The 24932-nt window shown below is 52.5% G+C and overlaps 1 protein-coding gene and 1 long non-coding RNA gene across 2 annotated transcripts; one reads left to right on the top strand and one right to left on the bottom strand.

Moving 5' to 3' along the window:
• Nucleotides 1–800: 800 nt before the first annotated feature.
• Nucleotides 801–19071, bottom strand: YWHAG (tyrosine 3-monooxygenase/tryptophan 5-monooxygenase activation protein gamma). Its single transcript, XM_086859863.1, has 2 exons — nucleotides 18800–19071; nucleotides 801–1772 (listed from the first exon to the last, which is right to left on the bottom strand). Exons 1-2 carry the CDS (start codon nucleotides 18884–18886, stop codon nucleotides 1116–1118), a joined length of 744 nt encoding a protein of 247 aa, XP_086715989.1. The 5' UTR covers nucleotides 18887–19071; the 3' UTR covers nucleotides 801–1115.
• Nucleotides 19072–19230: 159 nt separating this feature from the next.
• Nucleotides 19231–21141, top strand: LOC111937702 (uncharacterized). Its single transcript, XR_002868717.2, has 2 exons — nucleotides 19231–20029; nucleotides 20742–21141. It is a non-coding gene; the product is annotated as an uncharacterized LOC111937702 (long non-coding RNA).
• Nucleotides 21142–24932: the final 3791 nt, after the last annotated feature.

Here is a 24932-nt window from a genome sequence, read left to right as displayed (position 1 = left end):
AGCAGCTGTGGCACCTTAAATCAGGATGGTCTTTTGAAATACCAAACACAGTACATGACATACAGACCTGAATGCTCTTTTTTTTTTAATTTTTTTTTATTTTTTTTTTTATTTAAGTGGCATTTTTAAGTTTAAACACTTCCCCCTTTGTCTAATTAAGTTCTTAAACCTTTTGCTGTGGACTTAAAATAGTTGAAACAGCCGCTAGCCAAGCACCTGTTAAGCTGTTGACCAAAAAACTAGAGCAGCTTTGATGTTCCTCGGGCGGGCGGTCTTCTTGCCTTGGGCGACACAGAATAGCTAAAGCCAGTCCACAGGCGAGGACTGCTCAGGAAGGCAAGCCAAAAGAACTAGCAAAAGAAAGAAAAACAGACAATCAAAGGCTTGATGTCATATGGCTGTAATGTAGAAATACTGTAAACTGCAATTTACTGTTAATACTGTAAGCTACCCTAATAAATATCTCAACCAAAAAAAGAAAAGAAAAAAGGAAAAAAAGAAAAAAAAAAAAAAAAAGAGATTGGATGGCCTAAATCCCAGGGCTTTGCGAGCCCCAAATTCTTTAGTTTTGTTGGTTTTATTTTTAATTCCTTCTCAATTTGGGGATTTGCAGCTGCGCCCTGCAGGCAGAGCGCTGCAGAGAGAGGCCCCGCGACGTGGTGCGGGCACACGGCACCTGGGCTGCGGAAACAAACGCTCGAAGCCTTACTGGAACCACAGAACTCCCTTTTTTTTTTTTTTTTTTTTAAATGTTTTTGCGTTGCTTTCCTTAAAAATGAGGGCCATTCCATCCACGCAAATTCGTCTTAAAACCCTTTTTTATTTCTAGCAATAAAGTTAAATTAAAGACAGCTCCACTTGTATTAATAATCTACAGAACAGTCCATATGCCAGTGAGGCTGCTATTCCATACCAGCACAGCCAGCCTGACTTCCACTAGTGGTGTTTTGGCAAAAATGTCAACGAGGCAATCAAAGACAGGTTGTGGGGGGCCTCCCTGGGAAGGTGTCCCCTCCCTTTCCCTCCCCCACCCCGGACCCCCCCCCACTCGTGGGAAAAAAATAAAGACTGCAGTAGTTAGCATCAGCGTGCGGCTGCCAGTCCATCGGGGGGGTCTAGTTGTTGCCTTCTCCGCCGTCGTCGTCTTGCTGATCGCTCGTCCAGAGCGTTAGGTTGTCGCGGAGGAGCTGCATGATGAGCGTTGAGTCCTTGTAGGAGTCCTCGTTGAGGGTGTCCAGCTCGGCAATGGCGTCGTCGAAGGCCGTCTTGGCCAGGTGGCAGGCCTGCTCCGGCGCGTTCTGGATCTCGTAGTAGAAAACCGAGTAGTTAAGCGCCAGCCCGAGCCGGATGGGGTGGGTGGGCTGCATGTGCTCCTTGCTGATCTCATGGGCTTCGCTGTAGGCCTTCTCCGAGGACTCCACCACGGTCGCCCTCTTCTCCCCGGTGGCCACCTCGGCCAGGTAGCGGTAATAGTCCCCTTTCATCTTCAGATAGAAGACTTTGCTCTCGTACTGCGTCTCGCTGCAGTTCTTGATCAGGTAGTTGTCCAGCAGGCTCAGCACATCCTGGCACACCGCTTCCAACTCCTTCTCGATCTTCTCGCGGTAGGCGCGGACCATCTCGATCTTCTTCTCGTTCCCATCGGCAGAGGTCTTCTGCTCGATGCTGCTGATGACTCGCCAGGACGAGCGCCGCGCCCCCACCACGTTCTTGTAGGCGACGGACAACAGGTTCCTCTCTTCGTTGGACAGGGGCTCGTTCAGCTCCGTCACCTGTGTGGAGAGAGGGGGAGAGAAAGGAGACATTTGGGTTAAGCCCCAGCCCTTTGACATTCCCATCGCATCTCTGGGTGCTCCTGTGCATCTCTAGAGAGAGGCAGGAGGAGGCAGACGGCTCCCAGAGTCCTGCTCTGTCTCTGCTCCCATCCCAGCACGAGCCAGCTGGGAAATCACGCTGTGATCCAGACCCACAACAAAAGGAGCAGGGGTTGGGTTTTATTTGAGAGAGCAGCATCTTCCAGAACAAGAAAAATCTTCTAGAAAAGAGATGCCTTTCACCTGTAGGATGAGAGCTGGGCTTGGTGATGCAGGGCAGAGGGACAGTCAAAGCAAGAGGGAGTTATGAGCCACCTGCATGGATTAACACCACCAGAGCTACAGAGTGTTCATCTTTTCCGCTTCCCATAAGCATGGGGCCTGCTTCAGAGATACCCAAAGAATCCCTGAGATGGTACAACTGTCTCAGGCACCTGCACAGATGAAGACCTAAAAGCTCCCACAGTGAGGGGGAAATCCCCACACTGGATTTTCCTCATGGAGGTTAACAGTGCCACTCACCTGCCTCATGCACCACAAAAACCACAAAGGGATTAGAGAGATGACAAGAACAGAGCTCCCTCGGTAACCTGGAGCCACCCGGGCAGCACCTTTGGCCAACACTGGGACAGGAGAAGCCCTTGGAGCAGACAGGACACCACGTGGCAGCTGCACACGGCTGCTCCCCTGGGGTGGTTACAGCTGCCAAGTGCCACTTGGAGCCTGGGCACGGCCACTGTCCCCTTTTCCCCAGGACACACCCTCACCCCACATCCACACCCTGGCCACCAGGGAATCAGGCCACCAGAGCAGGAACCTGTGAGCCACCTCACGGCAGTAAAGGATTAGGTAATGGTTTGGATGTGAAAAGGCTTCTGCAAACACTGAGTCACTTACACAAGGATCTGTAAGGACAAGGTTTGCTCTGGGCCCAGATAACCACATTTATGGTGGGGATCAGGAGGCCAAAGGCCCAGCCCAGGACCTCATTTGAACAGCCTGGAATGACTCAGAGTTGCTCACATCATATTGACTTGCACATTCCAGAACATCCACTCCTCCTGCAGCTCTTCAGCCATGCTCTGGCTAATGTATTCTCCCAAAAGCAGGCTACAGCTAAGCCTGATTCCCCTGCAGCAAGCAGAGTCTCTGATCAGACCCCCTCTAGCCCTTCCCCTCAAGGCAGAGGCAGCAAGCAGACCCTCCACTCCCACCCCTGCTGCTGCATCTGTGCTGCTCCACAGGACGCTCTTGAGCCTGGCTCAGGAACAGCACACACCCCTTCTCCATACGGAAGAGATTCTTCCTGAGCAAACCAGCACAACTGCTTCTGCTACAGGGGAAGAGACAGCTGAGGGAGCAGGGAAATAAATGGGTGCCACACTAATGAGGGCAGGATCTCCTGGGACTGTCGGCAGCTGCCAGCGGTGCAGGACAAAGAGCACAGAGGATGCCAGGGCAGCTCCCAGTGCTCCCGCCCAAGGGAAGCAGGGCAGCAATCCAGCAACTCCCAGTGCCAGGCCAAGCCTCTCTCCTAGCCGGGACAACGGTGACTGTTTAACCACAGGGCCTGGGATCCCTGTGATATCCTGCTTCCTGCAGCGGGGCCAGGCAGGGCCCAACCACAATGTGCCCAAATACCCATGGTGAGACACTGACACGCTGCCTCCAGCCTGCCTGGTGCCCTGAGGTCTCCACTCTGCAGTTTTAGAGAATGTTTCCCTTCAATCTTTCCTCTCAGTGATGCCTGCACAAACACACACTAATGATTCTGTGAGTTAAAGACTCACAACCAAGGTGCCCCATGGCTTAGGGGTTGTCTGTCCTTGGAGATACTGAAGACCCCATCAGGTTACCTGGGGGCTTGTCCCACCTAAGCTCCTCTGTTTTGAGTGAGGGATTTGGATCTAGAAACATCCAGAAATCCCAGACTGAGTTATTTTCTTGCAGCTGTAAATGGAGTGGCCAACACCAACAGCCATACAAGAGACTCACTGATTCCAAGTTTTCTGTCCTGACAGGGGTTGTGGAGATTGATCACCACATGAAATTTTGCTTTTAGCAAGGTGCTCCCTGAGAAGAGAGCAGTTTTGAAGTGAGGAACAAGCAGGTGCCCCACAGCCACGTCTGCAGATACTTATCTCTGCAGGAAGAAGCAGATTTACCTCCTCTCACCAGAAGAGTCTTGCTGGAGGACGGATTTATTAAAACTACAGGGAGTTTCGTGGGATTAGCTTTGCCATAAACATTTTACATTCAAAGCTATTAAGGATTACGGAGGAAAGTTGCCTGTCAAAATCCTTTCAACAAACTGGCTGACAGATGGAAGGTACACCTGTGGAGACAGCAGATTCCCCCAGGGAGCTCACAGGGAACTTGTAAAAGCAGGAAGGGAGCCTTGTTAACCATGTCACTGCTTTCTAGCAGGACCCAGACTCCCAGGAAGGAGCACCGCAGAGACATGGCCAAGATGTGACAAGGGTGGGGACAAGGACCATGGTCCTCAGCACCAGGAGAGGGAAGAGGCTGTAGTCCCACACATTTCAGTTCACAATTGAGCAGAGGGAGGAAGATCAGAAAACCATCTGGCTCTTGCATTCCCAGCAGGAAGAAAATGCAAGATGCCCAGGACACAAGGTATCAGACAGCAGGGTACACTGAAGTGCTTTTATCAGAGCTAGAGAAAGGCAGAAAAGATGTATCCCAGGTTCAGCTGCCTTTGAGGACATCTCTGCCCTCAATCTGCCCAGAGCAGCCACAGCCATGAGCCCGCTTGCCTGTGCTGGCATTTCCTGCCACAGCCCCCTCCACACTCCAGACTCTGCAGTCACTGTCACTCTGCTCTTCCCACAGCACTGCACCAGTGCCCACCTCCAGCAGAAACCACTCCAACACCTCTGCACCAGCCTGTCACATGCACATGGGGCTGTGCCTTCTCTGTAGCCTGTGATGGCCAAACAAATGCTGGGTTTTTTTTACACTGCAGGATACCAAAACAAAGTGAATTCAATCAAGCCACAGGCTAAAGAGCAGGTTATGATACACTGAGTTTGTAGCATTGCACCGAATGGCTCTGAAGTAACATCAAATTAGGCCTGGATCACACTGCAGCAGTCACATTATGGAAGGGCAGAACATTCCTCCTTCTTAACTCAGACCCTGAAGGGGTCTCACCTCCCCAAAGAAGGGCAGTACCCAGATCAGGTCCCCCAATGCCATTTTCAGCACTGTTACATGGAGTCAGACTTCAAATAGCCAAAGGAAAATCTTAATTTGGCATTAGGAGGACTTGGAAGGAGCACAAAGCCATCAGCCCCTGGCTGGAGTCTACCTGCTCTTTGGGAAGCTCAGTCAGTTTGGAGTTTTACTTCCCTGGCTGCCAGCAGAGAACAGGAGAATTTGCTCTGCAAATCTCAGGAACTGTCCAGCCTCACCTCACTCCTGTGCCCACAGAGATTGGGCAGAGGGGCAGGACATGCACAGCTTGAAATGGTGTCAAGTCCTGCATGTGGCATAAACAGCCAAGGACAAGGAGCTGATCCACATGGTGGAAACCTGATAGAGGAAAGTCTTTTAGCTATTCTGGAAAAAAAAAAAAAAAAAAAAAGAGGAGAACACACCCAGCAGGAGCAGACTGCAAAAGGACACCTAGGCAGGGAGTGCAGGGAGCTTGGCATGGAGCTGTCCGTGCTGCCAGGCTCTGGCTGGGAGGCACATTCCATCACCAAGCTGGAAGACACTGCCAGTTCCAGTCTCACCAGTTCTCTGATGGCACAGTGTCTGCACCACAAAGACTCAAGTGCCCTTAAGCCATGGGGAAACTCTGTGAGGTCCCGTTGGACAAAAATTACTGCAAGTTTAGGGTTTATAGTGCTTGGGAGACCAGAGGCTTGTACAAATCCAAGCCCTCTGACTTGCAACAAAGCACTGCAGAGGTGGCACCATCTCTGAGAAGGTTTTCCTGATTTCTCCACTATAGCTGGAGCTCTGACTCAGCACCCTGCCCAAAACCTGGCAGGCTCCTGGCATGCCTGAGGATCACATTGCAGCCAGGCAAGGTTCAGCCTCATGAGGAGAAGACAGGGAGCAAGCAAAACTTTACCTGGCCCTAATGTAAACTCCAAAAGCCCAAGGGTTGGTTCTATAGCACCTTCTTTCTGGAAGTATCCTAATTAACAGGCTTTGGTGAGACCCACAGGGAAGGTTTGCTCACAGAGAACAGCAAGTTAGGACAGTCAGGGGCTTATTCCAGGACTCCCATCCTCCACTTCTCACCTTGCATGAGTAGGTCTGAGTATACATCAGGAAATTACTGTTTTTGAGGTCCCTTCAGTGACTGCAGTGAAGATCCATCACAGGACTTAGTTCTACCTGTTTATCCTTGCACACTTTTCACTTGGTTTGATAATTAAGTGCCCACCCATTTACAGTTTCTGCCTGGCTTTGATGTCTTATCTTAAAGCAGACAGCACTGGCAAGCTGAGAGGACCCAGAGATCCTTCCCTGGGGAATAGCATCAGCATCTGACAGTTTAACCCATTATAAACCTCAACACTTGCTCTTCTTATTGCTTAAAAGAGAATCTGAGTCCTTCAAGGTATCAGACAGCTACAAAAGAGCAAAGCTTTCCTGGAGAGACAGAGACAGCCATGAGAACTTCAAACTGTTCACTGAGAAGAGCTTTTGTTCAGAGCTCCTCTCCCACCAGGATACACAACATCCATCTCCCCTTCAGCACTCATGTTTCCTGTTCTATCTACAGCTCCTACACCATGCAATTAAGTTTCTTATCTCTCCACACAAACCCTAGCAAGTGCCTTGTTTTCCTTCACATGCAGCTCCCTTGTCTGAGCTCTGGCCTGAAGGTCCCCTTCTCTGTTTCATTTTTCAAAAGGCAAATGTGCTTTTGAAACGATGTTCTGACCAAGTCCCACCACTGAAATTCCTTCTTGGTCTGCAGCCACTGGCAAGGGAAACAACCAGCACACAACCTCCAGGCTCAAGTAGCTGAGAAAGGTCACAATACCTGCAGACATGTCACCTTGCCCCCTTCTCCAGATGTTGCCTCATGCTGGGACCCCACCACCCACGTGCAGAGACAAGAGGACACAGCCTCAGGGTGTGCCAGGATTGGTTCAGGCTGGACATCAAGAAGAATTTCTTCATGGGAAGGGCTCTCAGGCATTGGAAGGGGGTGCCCAGGGATTGGGTGGAGTCCCCACCCTGGAAGTATTCAAGAAATAGCTGGGCATGGCACTAAGTGCTCTGGTCTGGTTCACAAGGTGGTGACTGGTTAAAAGTTGGACTCCGTAACCTTGGAGGTCTTTTCCAACCTTAATGATTCTGTGACAAGACCACCTTCAGCAGCCCAAATCTGTCATTTGGGAAGGTCATGACTAACAGACTGCCTGTTTTTTTCTGTCCCCAGCTTGCCCTAACTTGAAGAAATGGCTGCTCTCAAGCACATGAAATTGTCACCATTACCCAGCAGCCTGGTGAGAGTCACGACTCGATGTCACACAGCCTCACCAAGAACAGCTTCTCCCCGAGCGCCAGAGCGAGCTGTCCTACAACTCCATCGCAGCAGTTGGAAAGATGCTTTTCTTAAGCACTGTCCTACTTTGGCAAAGTAGGCGTGTGTTAAACCAGACCTAAATCTAAAATGTTACCAGATTGGTTTGGGTTCTTTTCCCTGTTGCCTTGCCTTCGCCCCCATGTCACACTTCCAAAGTGGAAGTCACACCGTAACTGCTTCTCTCCTTGCTGACCCCTCCTGCTCTCCTCTGCTCTTGTTTTAACTCTGTGTGGCCAGGGGGGTTTTGGGCTGTACCAAACCATTCCTCTCATCCCAGACAAGACCAAAAAAAGCACGTGCAGGCTGTGGGCAGACAGAAGTTCCTCACTGCCTTCTCCTTTGCCTGTTTCAGTATGAATAATCACCTGCTAGTTCCCATTTCCTAAGCTGGCAGGGCCAGTTCACATCACAAGACAGCAGCTGAGGGCACATGGGATGGTTCTGTCATTACATTTCAAATTGCTCTCAGTGCCTCAAGGACCAGTGTCTGCAGAGAACTGTTTATTGCTTGTAGCCCAACTGCAAGCCTTTGGGTTTTTTGGTCTTTGGCTGAGAAGCTACTCAGGTGCTCCAGACACTAATTAGGATTTAGGCATGTTCCTACATTAACAGCAGCTTTCATCTCACTCTGCAGCCTTTACTATTTAAGGTGACTTTGAACCACCCAAGACAAAGTCTTCAAACTGGGAGATGTGGAAACCAAGAGCTCATTTATTTCATTGGCTTAGTAACTACACGTGATGACACTGCATTCAGGTTTGATCAGTCCTTGGAGCCTGCAGACCTCCTACTCCAGTTTCAGTGTGGCCATCATGGATTCCAGTTAGAGAAAAAACAAATTTCAGCTACTTAGGTCATTCTTGCACATGAAAAGTTGAAGGGAGCCAAGGTGAAAAAAAAAACCAGTTAAAGCAGCAGAGCCCTGAGCTGCTCCATTCAATGTCTGGCAGTGGCATTTTGTGTACCAGCCCTTATCTGCAGCACTGCAGTACCAGCACTTGGTCTAACGACTCTGGGTTTTTTTTTCCACTACAGAACACCTGGGTACCATCGATTTGTGTCCCTGACTTCTTCTGCAGCTTGAGATAAGGCAAACATGATGGGGGAGCATCTGCCTGCCATGGCTATTGCGGACAGAGCAGCCCAGACGCATCCCAGTAACCAAGTGGAAGGAAAAACCCCAGCCTCCCAGTTTTGTGTATGCTCAAGTGCTCCACAAGCAAATGTTCAAGGAGCTACAAACCATTTCTGAGTTAGCATTGCACAGTCCTGCCACAGGGAGCTGCTCCTCTAGCCAGCATGTGCTTTTTATGCTCAAATTTTCTTGTTTTCCTTATTAACACCCTTATTCCCATTAGCTTTACTGACAGGCTATTAAACAAGATGAAAACTGGCCGTAGGACAACTTGTTTCAGCAACTACTTATTAAAAACTCTTGGGGAAAATGATTGACCTCTGTTGGCCTAGTGCCTTCCAGCCACCAGATGGAGAGAGCAGCAAGTCCAACCACATCAGTCCCAGCATTTCAGGGGATTGTCACTCAGGGCTCATCACACCGTCTCTGGCAGATGGGATACCAGCACCTTTGCCTGCTAACTACAAAGCAACAGAAGGGATGCCAAGCTATCCCTTCCCCAGGATATGGCAGGCTGGCAGCATCATCTGCCCACTGCTGTGTTCTGTGAGTGCCTCAGCAGCAGCCCAGGATCACCACCACCCTTCTCCATCACCCAACAGCTTGGGGAGCTCTCCTGCCTTGGATTATCCACTCTGTTCCCTGCTGACAGGCCTGTTCTCCAAGCCCTCTGCTAAGCGTGTGGAAGACCAGTGCCACAGCTGTGAGAGCTCAGATGTACCCCTGGAGCTCACAGCAAGTTTCAGGAGCTCCACTGATCCTTTTGGAAGGAGAATGACAATTCATGGTTGCTATAGGCTCTTCTAAGCTGCATTAAGCTTTTCCAGGTGAGAGCTGGAGAGTTCTTCAAGAGTAACTGCAGCTCTTTCCTCAGAAGCATTTCTGTACAAGTTTAAAGACTTGGTTTTTTTTAAATTTCTGTTTAAGCATTATTCCTCAGAAGATTCCATCTACTCACAGACTTCTGAGCTGAAGGAGTCATCCACAGGATGGCCATGGACACTTCTAGAGTCTTAAGACTTGGTCCACACAGAGAAAGATGGTTTTTTTCTTTCCAATTAATGGTTAAACAAACCTAAGCTAGACAGATTTCAGGGACTCTCTAGATAAATGCACCAAGTTTCATGTGGGGAGGCTGTTTAGTGCTGCTGGGAGCATTAGCTGCTTAAAGATTTACCTCACAGCTTCCAAGGGTACTAATCTGGCTCAGATCTTAGTGCTTTCCTGCTCACCTCCAGCCCCACTGCCAGGCAGTAAGAATCCTACCACCAGATCATCAAATCCTCCCCAGAGCATCAAGTGCCAAGGCTTGTCCTTAATCAGGGGCTCAAAAAATGCCTGTGCCCATGACCTCTACCTAGCTGAGCCAAGTGGACAGAGAAGACATGATGTGCCATGGGCAGACCATGCCAAGGCTGAGAAAAGGTTCTGGTTGCTAGAGCAGGATGAACTGGGCAATTCCTGTCTGCTGGCACGGCAGAGCCACTGCTGCCATGGCAGCTGCAAGCTGCTGCTCCCAAGAGTGAAATGGGAGAAGATGCAGCCATGCAAAACTCCCTGCAGTGAGCATGCACATTTTTAGCTGCTCCACATCACTCCCCCAAACATTTTGCACATCAAGGTTCTGAAAATATTAAAAAAAATTAAAAAAACCACAACATTTTTGCTCTAGGTATCTTGGTCTGCAGATCCAGCAGTTCCTTGGTGTCTCAAACATGTTGAGATTAAGCAAGACACTTCCCAGAACACCCAGGTGGATTCCTGCATGGATAGGTTTAATTTCTGCATCAATGAGTAAGGTGATTATCCCTCCAGATGTACTTTACCCTCCCACTGCTTCAGGGATTTCAGGCTTGATCTTACACACCTCTAGCAAAGGCAATTTTATTTAATTTCTTAAATGAACTTGCAGAACAGAAGAAAGTTAAGTTTTTGTTCTGGCAGCTTTCTGGAGCACTGTAACCAATTTTGAATTACAAGGAGGGTCACTTTACTATCCTAGATCCAACTGTTTAACTCCCCTCACCTAGCTCCAGCCATCTCCTCCCAGCCTCTTCTGAAGCCCAAGGGAAGTCCCACCACAGATTTGATCTCAGTTCATCACAGGTGACAGAACCCCTCAGGTGCTGACATCATCTTGACACCACCAAATACAAGAAGCCAAGCTCCCAACTTCTAGATAATGAAATATTCATCCCATGTAACAAAGCCCAACAGCATAAACAGGCAAAGCTCCAAGGCCTGCCCTAGCTGGGTGTAAATCAAAGGCTGTTAATCTCCCCCAAATTCTCATTCACTGCTGAATACTAAGCATTAGCCTTTTACAAGTAGAGATCTCCTACAGCAATTGTTGAGTGTGTCTGTTAGCACATGGCACAGCAACAGCTTCTCCACCTACTATTAATAAACTTTATGCTGCTGAGCACAACTGTCCAAACAACGTGTCCATCAGCAGCCTCGTTAGCACTGAGGCTGAGACTTCTCACTGGTGTTTTTCTAGAGCCTTGCTGAAACGATCTTAGAGAGGAGTCAGAAGCACACTGACATGCCAAGTAGCTTTGCTTGGTACGTAAGCAAAGACACATCCCAAGCAAGCCAACCCATCTAGTGAGATCAGAGGGAATTTGCAAACAATTAAGGAATGGTTTGCACTTGGAATCCCTGCAACTTGCGCTCGTCCAAGCGCAGCTGTCTCAAACACCCATAGACAGACTCAATTCCAACATCTCCTTTATAGAAGAAAAACATTAAGTACTCTAATCCCTAATCTGGGATCACTTTAAGGGAATCTCATGCCATCATCACTGACATGCTCTCTAGTTACTCTCTTACTGCAATTAACTAATGCACTGCCCCTGATCATTAGATCACTAGCTTGGGGCCAAAAATCAGGTTTGTTTAATATCTAATTGAGCATGTACTGGGTCACATCCAAGATGTGACTAAATCTGGGTTAGCACAGAAAAAACCTGAAACTGGGGGAAGTTGGCCCTTAAATAGGCAGACAAAGGCTTTTGTTTCGCCAGCTACACAAAGGTTTTGCTTTTGAGAGACAGTCTTGTCAGTGTTTCCTGCAGCCCAAGAACTGCTGCCTCATCATTTCAGCTCCATTTTCTAGCATTTACCATTTCTAAGCTTTTCCAGACTACATCAAGATAACCAGCAGCACAACCAGCATGAGACTCCTGGGTGAAGATCAACCCTTATGATTTATCACCCCCAGCAGCTCCCAGGGCTCCAGCCCACAAAGAGGGACCAGAAAGATTCAGCAGCTCAACCTCACTGTCACTGTGCACTCAGAAAAGATGGACAAAGCCATCCCACTGCTGAGCTCCTCCCCCAGGCATGCTCCCCACCCAGAGTCATGGGTGGGAATCCCACATCTTGACATCTGGATTATGGAGAAAAGATTCTTATTTTAAAAAATAAATTAATTAAAATAGCAGAATGAAAGTAATTTTGTCCCCATTTTCCTTCATTTTAGGCTGGGAGGAAGAACTTTGCTCATTAGATCAAGCATCCAGGGGAAAAACATTCACCCAAAGACATTCTATGGGGAAAGAAGAGTTCCCCCACCTCCAATGACCAAAAGCTGCACTGGCAAAAGCACAGGCAGAGCCTGGCAGCCAGCAGCCATGGCAGAACGTTTTATCTCAATGCCACCAGCATAAAACTGGCCACCACAATTTATCTGGACAGCTTCTTCAAGTCAAGCCAAAGGTTTCAGAACCTGAAACACAGAGCCACCCAAATTCCATACCTACCTCCCCTTGTTTTAGCTGGTTTCCAGGCTATCACTGCCCAGCAGTGATCATCACTAGTCAAATTGAGTCAATACTTATGTTTTCACTCAATTTTTGCTTCCCAGACAAGGCTGTTGCCATTTCTCTGCAGTCACATGAATCTAACACTGGGGAGCAAGACTTCAACTAAGGACCAGTTAGGTTAGTTACCTTTCCAGTAAAGAGCAGAAGTTGTTGAAGGCTTTCCAGAAGGAAAAGACAAAGACCTGACCGGCAAAGGAAAGAAGGTCTAAGGTGGCTCCAAACCAGTTAGAACAAAAGTACTCCTCACAATATCAGCTTTGGAAAATTCTGTCATGAGCTGCAGAGCACTGAAGCATAGAAGAACGCCTGGAAGCATCGAGGGTGCAGCAGCTACCCAGAGACAACCTCAGCCCTGCATCACAGCTTTGCCACGGTGAGGTGGAAGATGATGCCTGCATCCTATCAAGACTGTCAATGGAGAAACGCTTGGGAAGCCAGGCAAATCCTGTTCCACTGTGCTTTGTACTGCAGTCATTCTAACATGCATTCACATTTCGCTGGCAGCTGGCAGCTCAGGAGGCTGAACAGGACAGAAAAGCACAAGGCAGAGTCCTAAATGCTTCAGGCATTGACCCATCTGAGGAAAAGCTCCTGCAAGTCAGACTGGAGACACTTTCCAATGCCTCTTTCCCTGTACCTGCTTCTGAACAGCCCAGTGTTTGGCTGGGACACCAAGCAGCCAGCTCTGGTCTGAACTAGTCTGACAGTCCTCATGGCTCTTCCCTGCCAGACTGGAATTGAGCTCCCAACACACCACTCACCTCTGCCAAGGAAAAAGCAGCACCAACAAGTTCAGCAGTGCTCCACATCCAAGGACACGTCTGAGCTCAAAGCCACCTCCCAAAAAGCAGCTGATTACTCAAGCACTAGCAGTTGGGACATATAAAAGCTTGGATTCTTTATTTTTCCTATATATGTACCCTTGCACACAACTTCTGGGCATGGTTTACTTGGCATGAAGCTGCTCCAAACAGAACCTCAAGAGTTCAGTCATAGAGTTGGTGCATTAGGCCCTGCCAGATGTGTCACCATCCATGGAGGTTTCTCCAGATGTCAGGTCATGGCTACCACTCTCCTCCCCAGACCCTGCTCCATCAGCTGCACCCTGAGCCATGCTTCTCCTCCTGTCCTCAAAAGCAACAGCTTGTAGATCAAATTCCCAGCTACAAGCCTCCAGAGGTAGTAGAAATATCAGGCTTTGAAAAATCATTGTCCTTAAGACGGTGGCCTTGGGGTCACTCACCAGCCTGGGAACAAAACCCAGGCACCCCCATAGGCTAATGGGGACCATCAGGTCACTTTTATTCCACCTCCCTGATCTTAAGCTTAGCAAGGCTGAGGCTGCTTATTCCTACTTGAAAAGCTAAGCTGAGCATGCTCCTGAGCAGCACTAATGCTACTGGCCCAGGCACAAGAAAAGTGGTTCAGTAATACACATGAAGAAGAGGAAAAGGTATGGCAGGGATCCTCAAATTAAGGAAAATTCTACCAGCTGTAGAAGCTAAGGAAGAACCAGGTTTTTCATCTCTCTGATCAGAAACCAAATCTCAGCTGCAGGAGGCAGAGGGATACACCACACTTATATGGACAACCCTCTTGAAAGCACTGTCCAGAACATCCATGAGAACCACTCAAAGGATGCCAAAGAAATCATGTGGTTGCCAAGAATAGTGTATATACCCCTAGATGCTGGACCTTTCAATCCAGGAAACATTTCTGGAGCTGAAGTTCTGTAGTTGTCCCCACATTGCTGAGTATTCCAGCAAGCCCAAGTACACATCATCAGTGTCCAAAGAGTTTATTTCAGAGAGCAACTCTGGGATCAGCTGGTGAACACAGCTGGGGTAGGTAGTTATGACATGATGAAGCTTATTTGGTGCACTGGCATCTTTTTACACAAGAAGCAGCAAATAAAGGTGGTTGAAAAAAAATTTAATAAATCAATACAACTCCCACCAATCTTTTTGCACTTTCATGGTTAGACATCATCCAAGAGATCTACTGGATAAACCCAAATAATCCAGGGCTTCATGGAGAGCCGTTGCCCAAGTTTTACTGTTTCTATGCCATCAGGTATAATTCAACTGCTATAATCTCCATCACAGTCTCAATATCACTTTTGTTTAGTTTAAGAAGAGCTATTTCAGGTCAAATCCACCCTGGCTGCTACACCTGGCCAACTAAGAAACGCAGCATGATCTTGTAAGTCAGTGACTCTTCCTAAATGGACTAAAAAACTCACAGGAGCTCAAAGAAGAATTTTTAAGACCTTTACCAGCTGAAGACTGGCCAGTTACTGTCAGCAATGTCCACAGTATATGGGGCACATTGCTGCCTATCTGTGGTTTAGGTGCAGATATGGCTCAGGCTACTGCTGTGAGGTCCCAAAGCTGAGTCACACAGAGGTAACTCCACATTGTGAACCACTACAAGGTCAGAAGGATGGGAGTTCCTGCAGGCACCATCCTGTCCTGACCCCATGGACCTCCAGGAAGGAAGCCCTGCTCATGAGTCAGGCTGTCTCCAATCCTACCACCACTGCCATCCACCAATGGTCTGGAGGCACCACGAGGCAGGGCAGCATTCAGGCTACCTGCACAAGAGCATCAAAGCTGCCATTAGGTGCCAACTGCTAATGACTGCACCATCCACCTCGGCACTGGGAATGGTTTTTCCAAAGCCTTCCCCAGCCCTCCTGGGAAGTGCTACTACAGCAGCTCGCACTCCTTGCTCCCCTCCCACCATCACAGATGGCCTGCCCAGCACTCCTCCTGGAGAAGCCTTTCCACACCACCCTTTTGTCTGTGTACACTGCGAGCAGAAAGCAGCTAATCATCCCTGCTCTGCTTCCTGGGGACTCTCCAGATAGAATGGATGGATTTGTGTTACTCCTTTTTCCAAGGGTGAGCCTGCTGTCTGTGTGAAGCCTTGCTATCAGCACTGCTATACTGGATGTGGGGGATGATAACCTGCCCAGCTGGTGACCATCACAGGAGAAGCCCACATACTGTGCCAGGCAAGGCCTGCAATTCCTCATCCTCACACTCCTCCTCCATCCACAATGGCCATTTACTGCACCAAGCTGTGGTGTCTAAATCTCGGAGCAGCCATCTGCTTTCCAGCATCTCCACCATTCCCCCCTCCACACCCACACCTGGTGGTCCTTGTGTACAGCACAGCCACGGCCCTGCTGCAGAGGCTGGGCCCCCAAAGTCAAGCAGTCAGGTGCTCCCCTCCCAGGGGACAGCCCCACACCTACACCATACATAGGTGCAGTGCAATAATTCTCCCCACATGCTTTTAAAAGGCAACTTATTTCCTGCGTAAGTTATTGCAATCATCTTGTTCATTCACCTGCACATCCCATCAATACACAGGTCTGTGGGGAGGCACGTGCTCTGCTCCCTGGGCAGCGCTGGCCAGGGGCCTGGCAGGGCTCCCACCTCCAGAAAGCCTCCGGCAGCACCGCTGTCCCCAGCTAATGGATATCGATCCTCAGCCCTGGCCTGGATGGTAAAGCTCTTCCTGAAGCTGAACCAGACAAAAATGCATCTTGCTCCAACCACCAGCATTGTGGGAAGTGAAACTCCAGCAAGCAAGCCCAAGACCAGTGACCACCCTGGCGACCAGCAGAGAGCTTTCCTGTCCCCCAACACCTGATAGGGCCGATGGTACCCACAAAAACAGTGCTGAGGTGACAAGGGACATGACCAAGGTCATGAAGACATACCCTGGATCGATGGGCCCAGCCCTGCACCCTTCCTGGGTGTGGCATCACCTCCTGCTCCATCTGGTAGGTGAGGGGACCATCTGCTGTGTTTGCAGAGACCACCCAGTAAACCTGCCCCTTTTGGGGGCTGAAGGAGCAATCCTGCTCCTGCAGCAGTAATATAATTGCAGGTAGCAACTAGGGGCAGTGGCAGCTAGCACCTGCAAGAAGGAAGGAGCTAGAAGTTATTATATATAAATATTTTTGAGAAACTATTGTGATTCCAGACATCACTGGATGAATCAGCAGACAGGAAGACCCCTAGCACACCATTTCTATTTTAAACCATTAACACAGCCATTCAGCACAGGTTCCTAAGCAGACAGGGCTGAGGCTGAACAACCCACCCAGCTGCCCCATGTGAGGCAGCCACCAAAATGCGACAGTGAGATGAAGCTTCAGGAAAATGAGCCTCTTTTATGCCCATCATTACCACAACAGGTTTGAAAGGAGAACCATCCAGCATTTCTCAGCAGGGTGCTAGGGAGGGCTAGGTTTGGAGGGCAGGATGGCTCTGCATCACCTTCACTAGGCGCAGCCCGCATGCTCTCTGCTACCGCCTGGGTGCATTGCAGCTTGGACCATGGCATATGACATCACTAGGCGTTGCTACGGAAATGAGTGCGAGGTCATCAGCCTCCCGCACAACCGGGGCTGGGGGCTGGGCAGCGCTCGGGCACGGGGATAACCGGCTGTGACATGGCTGTGACATGGCTGTGGCTGCCGGACCGGCCGTGCCGGAGTTGGGGCAGCGTGGTGCCGAGAGGAAGAACAAAGCTCTGCCTTTTGTTTGCTGGTGAAGGGAGGCGTCAGCGCTCCCGCTGGGGATCGTTTCCTTATGGCCAAACTGATAAGCGGCGTTAGCCAGGGTTACTGTTCCACATGGGCCCGTAAGGGCTGGAAGGAAAAATCACATATATGAGCTCCTAACAACGCCTGGGGTTCAAGCAACCAGCCCGGGGAAGCAGGCTAAGAGAAATTCACAGTACAACACGGCTGTGAGTCCCGGGCATATCCCTGCTGGCTTTGTCACGGTGGCTGTATTATCCGTAGGAAATGAGCTGTAGGATCTGCTCACACAGCAAGCTTTGCTTTAAAATGAATAGATGCCGTTATCAGAAAATGGTATAAAAGCCATAGTGCAGCAGAGGGACAGCCCGGCTGGTTTAATGTGATAATATCTCTTTCCGATTATCCGTATTTCATTCCTTGATAAGACATCTCCTCCCTCCCCGGGCTCGGGCTGTGACAGTTTTGTCTGTTTGATAAATGCAAGGTTATTGACAAAATGGTGCAATATGGGCAAACAGAGCTGCACCCACGGCAGACTGCGACATTCCCAGATCGGCATTCACTTTTCATCAGCCGGGGAGAACACCCCAGCTCCCAGCAAAGGTTCAGACCTGACTAAGAAGACAAACATAAAGAACAGTTTTCCCCTTTAAAGCACCCCCTCCCTCCCTCCACCCAGTCTAGCCTCTCTGCAATATGACAAATGCAGAATCTTCTGGAATGACTTGATCCTGCCTCCCACGATTGCTTTGTTTGCAAGATCAGATCAGAGATATGTTTTTTTTTCCCTTCTTATATTGTCAAAATGTCAGTATTGAAGGGGAGCGTTCAGTGTCACAAATCAGATCAGCCTGCTATATGCAGAGTCTTTATTTTAAGAGCGTGAAATGAATACAACATGACTCAATTCATAAATCTCCAACCAAGAGCAGTAAAAATAAGAGCTTTGACAGTGAAAGGGCTCCCGATCTTTGGGGTCAGGGGCACACACCAGCCCTGGCGACCACGCGTGGGAAGGGATGCACGGGGAGCTATTTGAGCAGCGGGGAGAGGTGTGCACGCAACCCCCCCACACCCCCACGCTGGATCCCCCCGTGCCTCGCCCCACGGGGCCCCGAGCCGGTGTCACCCCCCCGGGCAGCACCGCACCCCCGGGCTGGCTCCTCTGCCCCGCCAGGCTGAGCCAGGGTGGGGACGGGATGCGTGGGGCAGGCAGGGGAGCCTGGAGAGGGGGAGAGAAGAAATGCGGCTGGAAGGGGATGTGGGGGGCTGCAGGGCTGCGGAGGCAGAGGAGAGGATGTGGGGGTGCTGCAGGGCAGGGCAGGGGGATGCGTGGGGCTGGGGGAGGGCAGCAGGGCAGGGGAGAGGGGCGGGGGGGGGGCAAAGCGCGGGGGTTTAGAGCAGGGGGAGGATGGGGGGCGGCTCTAGGGCAGAGAAGGGGGATGTGTGGAACTGGGTGGGGGGCCCGGAATAAGGGAGAAGATGCCGAGGAGGTTTAGGGCAGGAGAGAGCGATGTGTGGGGCTGGATGCGAGCCCCAGAACAGGCGAAAGATGTGAGGAGCAGCATGCGTGGGGCTGGGTGGGGGCCCCATAGCAGGGGAAGGGATGTGTGGGGAGCTCTAGGGCAGGGGATGGGGGTCGGCAGAAAGCAAAGTATCCCTGGATCGGGAAAAGCGGCGGGAACGGGACTCAGCTGGGGGTGTCGGAGGGCAAGGGACAGGGGCCCTCACACCTCCGCGGCCCCCCCCGGCCGAGCCCACCACCCACCGCGAGAAACACGCGGGGAGGGCGAGGGCAGCGCGGCCACAGAGGGGCAGGAGGAGGAAGGAGAGGGGTGTGTGTGTGTGTGTATGCGGGGAGCGCGACGGCCGCGGGACGGGACTCACGTTCTTCATGGCGGCCGCCATGTCGTCGTATCGCTCGGCTTGCTCGGCCAGCCGGGCCTTCTGCACCAGCTGCTCGCGGTCCACCATCTTCGCGGGGTCCGGGGAGGAGAGGGGCGAGGAGGCTGCGGGCTCCGGGAGGAGGAGGAAGGAGGAGGAGGAGGAAGAGGAGGACGAGGAGGGCGCGGCGGTCTCGGCGCTGCTGCGGCTGAGGCGGCGGCGGCGGCTGCGCCCGGTGCTGTGCGCGCGCCGCGGGCCACCACAACCCCCCTGCGCGCGCCCCGCCCCGCCCCGCCCCTCCCCCGCTGCTCCGCCCACCCCCGTCCGCGGGACACGACGGGAGATGAAGTCCTCAGGTGCGGAATCCGTTACTGGGCTCGTGCAGCCCTGCTCCTCCCTCCAGGACTACATCTCCCATCGTGCCCCGCGGCGCAGCACCGCCCCCTCGCCCCCCTGGGCCCCGCCTGTGCTGATTCACCGGAGCCCGGCCCGGGTGGGCCGCGGAGGGCGCGGCCCGCGCCCGGGGGAGCGGGGGGGGCCGCGGGAGGCACCGTGGGACGGGCGGCCCTCGGGATGGAGCTGCGGGACGGTGCCCACGCAGGGCAGAGACGAGCCCGCAGGCCACGCACACTCACAGCCTGGTCCCGCTCATGGCCCAGGGGCCATTGGCAGCATGGACACGCTCGGGGCGTGGACGCTGCCACAGCCCGGGCACACCCGCGGGCTGGACTCGCACACAGAGTGGACTCAGTGATCGCCCAGGCCCGCTGAGAGCCCACACACACCGCACACAGCCCGTCCTCACCGTGCCCACTCATTAGCCAGGCCCACTCGCGGCCCACGGTGGCTCACATCTGGGAGCCACGGGCTGGTGTGGGTCACACACACAGCGTGGGCCCACTCACGGCCCTGGCCCACTCACATCCTGCTCACAGCCTGAGCCCACCCACAGTCCAAACCCCTCACAGCCCCGGCCCTCTCACAGCCAGATCCCACCCAAAACCCTGATCCACCCAAAACCCGGCCCTGTGCCATCCTGGCCCGTGTGCCATCCCCCTGTGGACGCCCTGCCTGGGGTCTCTGACACTGTGGCAGTGCTGGGCCGGGTTGTGGTGACACATCTTGGGGTGAACCCCTGCCCCCTGCTTTCCCCTGCCCCCTTTTTCCCGCCATGGCCAGGGTCCTGATCCACAGGGGAGAGCGTTCCCACTGGAGATCAGCGCTGGAGAATGGGTAATGACAGCCACCTTGGATAATCCAAGGGATAAAAACATGTTTGCTCCAGTCATGTGGGGCTCTGCTACATGGGGAGAGACACTGGGAGTCATAAGACATCCCGCTTTCCTAAAAAATCTATGGGTAAAGTGAGTGACACTGAGGGGAGGCTACAGCACTGCGAGAAATGAAAGCATTTAATGGATCCAGTTTTCCTAAAGAGCCTCTGGATAAAGCGGTGCTGAGAGGATGCTGTGGCACTGGGAGAAAGAAAAGGGGTCTGATAAACAGACTGATCCCAATGGAAGCACTTTATCCTAGGTGGAGAGAGCCAGGCAGTGCTGATGCACAGATGAGCGCTGTGCCACATGTCCCTGGCCCTTCCCAAAGCCACCGTCCTGGCACAGGTGCTTTGGGATGGGTGGGGACAATCTTGGAGGACTCAGCCATCCAGTCCCTGTGCCCTGTGGTTTCCTTCTGAAACCTCACAGGAGCCCTGGGTGGCACTGGCACGTGCCAGTGTCCTCAGGGCAATGCTGTGGCTGTCCAGAGCCCATGGCCATGGTCTCACCCACGTTGGTGGTGACAAACTGGTTTGGGAATGCTGGTGGTGTTGATGCCCTTTTGGGGCAAGATCTCCGTCTTTATTGTGGGTTTAGCACTGCTCTGCAAATAACAGAGAATGGCATCGCCTGGATTTGTGTAGCACAAAATCCTCCTTTGTTTACAGCTTCCGAGAGCAGAAGAAATCTCCCCCTCTGATAAACAGAACCAGAAACACGCCCGGATCCTCTCAGCTTCCTCTACAAAAATCAGATGCTGTCTCCTCGCTGGCACCCTCGGCCTCACACCCCGCAGCGCACGTGGCTCCAGAGTGAGAACAGCCTTTGTGCCCAGCCTTTGTTTACTGCCCTGGCCATCCCGAGGAGAGATCCCACAGACAAGGGCAGTTTATTCCTCTTCCCTGAGAAAGGCTCATTCATCCCCCCAAGGGGGCTCGCTGTCATCTCTGGAGAGCTCCACAGCAGGGCTCAGGGTTGGTTCTGCCCTAGTGCCAATTTTGGGAGAGGGTTTGAGTAAAAAAGTGCAGAACACAAGAGAATATTAAAGGAGTTTTGTTCCCAAGTTCATTTATTGCTGCCATGTTTTATCAATAATCTGGAGGTATCTGTGGGACATCACCCAAGCCAAGCACGCTCAGACCTGTGAATGAATGAGAGCAGATTCCCTGCTCATCCCCTTTTGAGTGATCCTACGGCATTTGGGCTGGATATATGCGTCCTCTAACTTGGAAAATAAATAATATTATCCCTTGAGTACAATCCCTGGGTTCTCATGGACAATATTGAACACAAGCCCAGACCTGAAGAAGTGCTTTTGCACCTGGAAGATCCCCTGATTTCTCCAAATATATCAACAGTCCTAATAAAAACTGTTGCCTCTCCATACAAACCTTTGGACTCTTATCTGGTATTTTTCATAAACCTGGCACGTTCTCAGCCAGCCCAGCTCTGCCGATTTACAGTGACCCTGTTTTTGCCCCAAAACGAGCAAATACTGATTTATTTTTGTCAGAGCACCGGAGCCATAAATACATTTCCCAACGCAGATGATTTCCTTCCCCATCACAGGTCAGAACAGGATATTCATGATGCTGTAAATTCTTCAGAGTAGCAATCTGGCTGTAATATTTATCTGCAGTGAATCCAGCCCCCTTTTTGAGCTCTGATGCATAAATCAACACCCTCACAACACCTAATTCCTCTGTTGCACAGCCCACAGCAGTGGGGTGAAGTTTTGGCAGTGAATGGTCCAAGTTAGAAGGTTCTGGTGGGCAGCACAGGCAGCTGAAGGTGTTACCTGGCTGGACATCACTAAATCACCTTTTCCCACCTCTGGTGCCTGCAGACACCCCTCAGTAAGAGGCTGGGGCAGCTGCTGTGTTGGGAAATCACAATGACCCAGAGGATGTGGGTCTGTTCTGCAGATGTCCCAGAAAAACCTAATAACCTCAATTCTGCCTGTGGGATTAAAAATACTTCTCTGCGTTCAAATGTGCCACTTTGTTAATTCCTGTGGCCTGGAAGAAGAGTCTTTCTCTTTGCATTTTCTTGCCTTCCCTGCTAGGTCTTGTCAATGCCTTGTGACACCATGAGGGAAGGCAGGAAATTCTCCGTGACTTGGAGGTTTGTGCTTGGGTGAGCTGCTGACTGCTCTGAAAATGGATCCAGGAATCCTCACCCCTCGCTTCCTGCGTGAGAGTGACCGTCATGTGCCCCTCTCCTTGTGCCTTTTCCCTCCATGTCTGCTTGTTTGGAGCCAGGGAGATGCCCAGGGAAGGGGATGCCCAGCACGGGAGATGCGTGGTGCAGGTGTCCCAGCCTGTCCCCACACCAGGGGTTGTCACCACAGGTACACCAGCACACCTGCCACACCTCACAGCAACACTGACCCCACTGCTTGGTGTCTTCAGCTGCTGGGTGGCAAAGCTGTGAAGACCAGGGGACACAGGGTGGCATTTTCCAGGGCTGGTGTGTGGGCTGGGATGGGTCCCATGCCTGGGATGCTGCCCCAGGGCTCCCTGGCTGGGTGCTCACCCCAAGTGCCACTGCCCAGGCAGCTGCTGCTTGGATTGCCCTGAGGAAGGAGCTGCCTGCCCAGGGGAGCACTTTTGTGACTCTTGCAGATATGTTGGTGGAAAAACGAGCTGAGGAAACCTTTGGCTTCAGTGTCCCCTTCCCTGAGGTTGCAGGACAGTGGTGCCCTCATGTCCTCCCTGCCTGACCCCTTACCAGGCCAAGCTGCCTGTCCCCACCACCCCAATGCTGTGGCACACTGGCCCCTGTCCCACCGTGCTGCCCTGAGCCTGGCTGTGTGACACAGCGAGGGACACATCCCAGGGGCTGTCCCCCCTTCCCCTGCACCTCCCCAGCCCCCCAGGGCACAGCCTTGGCCCCTCCACCCTGACACAAACCAGAGCTGGGAGGGTCACACCCAACTGATGTGGGTCCCCACAAGCAACAAAGTGAGCTCAGGGGTTCACCAACCTCCTCAAAACGTCCCAGAGCCAGAGGCTGCCTCACCTGGGGCAGGAGGTGCTGGAGGGGCCATGGCTGGTGGGGCTGATGATAGAACGAGGGTGCTTTGCTGGGAGTTTCCTTCCCCCTGTCTGTGGAGCTGCAGCGCTTTGTACCCAGCCTGGCCTTTCATCTCAGCCTTTCAAAGCATTTTCCAAGCCCAAATTAATTCTGCTGCAGCAGCTGCCCTCCCGTGCTGTTTAGCATAAGCTCTGTCTGGAAGCAGGGCTGCCCCTACCCCTCGAGGCTTCCAGGAATGATTTTTTTCTCCCTGGAACCACCTCAAGCTACGGAGGTGGGATGTGAGAGCATCACCCCGTGCCTCCCGCTCTTCCCTACCCCCAATATCCACTAAGAACTGCAGCAATGCCCATGCCATGGCACTCTCCTCTTGGAAAATCCCCTCTCAGCCTTCTTCCCTGCCCTCGGGGAGATGCTCCCACATCAGACCTATTCCTGTGTGAAGCCAGGGTGCTCTGGGATGTCCGGGTGTCACAGCTCGCCCTGGGTGCTGCTGGGGAGCCGGGGGGGACCTGGGATGCAGGATCCCAGCGGGAAGGTGGGCAGGGACCAGGCAGGCATGCTGCTTCCCTGCGGGACATTAATAATTAAGCAGGCTCGTCAGGCTCAGATGGCAGCTCTTATTTAAGGAGCCGATATAAATACCGCCCAGACGGCACTTACGGAGCACCTAAAAAAAGCCCTGCCTGTCTCGGTCCCTCCAGAAGCAGCTCTGAGCTCCGAGGGGCTGGTAGGCAGCACCAGGCAAGGTGGTCACCAGTGTCCTGTGGGGACAGCGCTGCCCTGGACTCTGAGCCTGAGAGGTGGCAGCATCTGGGGCCAATACTCGGGGCACAGCCCGTGCCTCAGTTTCCCTCTGCAGCAGGGATCTGCCTCAGCCTTTCTCCTGTGCAGTAGCTCAGCAGCAGGGGTGGATGCTCAGCTCTGTGTCCTGGGTTGGTGGCATCGAGTCAGAGTTGGGGGGATCTCTGCCCACCCACCTCCCCACTCCACCCATGCCAGGGGAAAGCTGCCCCGTGTTCCAGTGGCTGCTCAGTGCCCTTCTGTGTTTGTGCTGGCAGCGAGTGACCCCTGGCCCTGCTGTCCCCCGTGGCACAGCTACCCATGGACCCCCCTCCTGCTCTGGGGTAGGGGACACTCATCCCCCAAGGGCAGCTCAGTCTTCCCCTCCCCCTGCCCAGGAACACCAGGACCCCCATCCTAGAGCAGCCCCATCCCTGTTGAAGGGCAGGGGGCTGGGGAGGAGCAAGCAGGGTTGGGAACTTGGACATAGCCATGACCAGGGGAGCAGCGGGACCCCCCAACCTGGGCATCAACCCCCATCATCATCGTGGCCCCCAGGAGGAGGCGAGGAGCCGGAGGCGGAGGGACAGGGCTGTCACAGCGAGCCGCTTGCTGCAGTCCTGCTCGCAGGCTCTGCAGCGTGACTCAGCACAGCCTCAGCGTTCCCAGCCCCACCGCCGCGGCTCTTCCCCCAGCCTGGGGGGAAACCACGCTCCTCACCTTCCCCCTGCCCTCCCACAGCCCCTGGAAGCCCAGAGCCGCCCCGTGGTCCCGCTCATCGCTGCCTGTCCCCACCCCAGGACCACCAGCGGCTCCTCCAGCCCCAGCACAGGCAGGGACCCCTCCTCCGGGGGTAAATCGAGGCTCCGAGCGATGGGGAGCAGGGTGGGGGTCTGTCTGCAGGCTCCCATCACCTCTGCTCTGCCCATGGATCCGTCTGGATTCGGCCCTTCCCTCCCAAAGCCCCATGTGGGATCAGGGGAGCTGAGCATCAGCACCTCTCCAGGCGTTGGGAGAAAGGGTTTGGGGTGTTTTTACCT

This window comes from Cyanistes caeruleus, chromosome 21 (genome assembly GCF_971803275.1).
Source record: "Cyanistes caeruleus chromosome 21, bCyaCae1.hap1.1, whole genome shotgun sequence".
NCBI classification, from domain to species: Eukaryota; Metazoa; Chordata; class Aves; order Passeriformes; family Paridae; genus Cyanistes; species Cyanistes caeruleus.
This window is presented reverse-complemented; position numbering and strand designations above follow the sequence as displayed.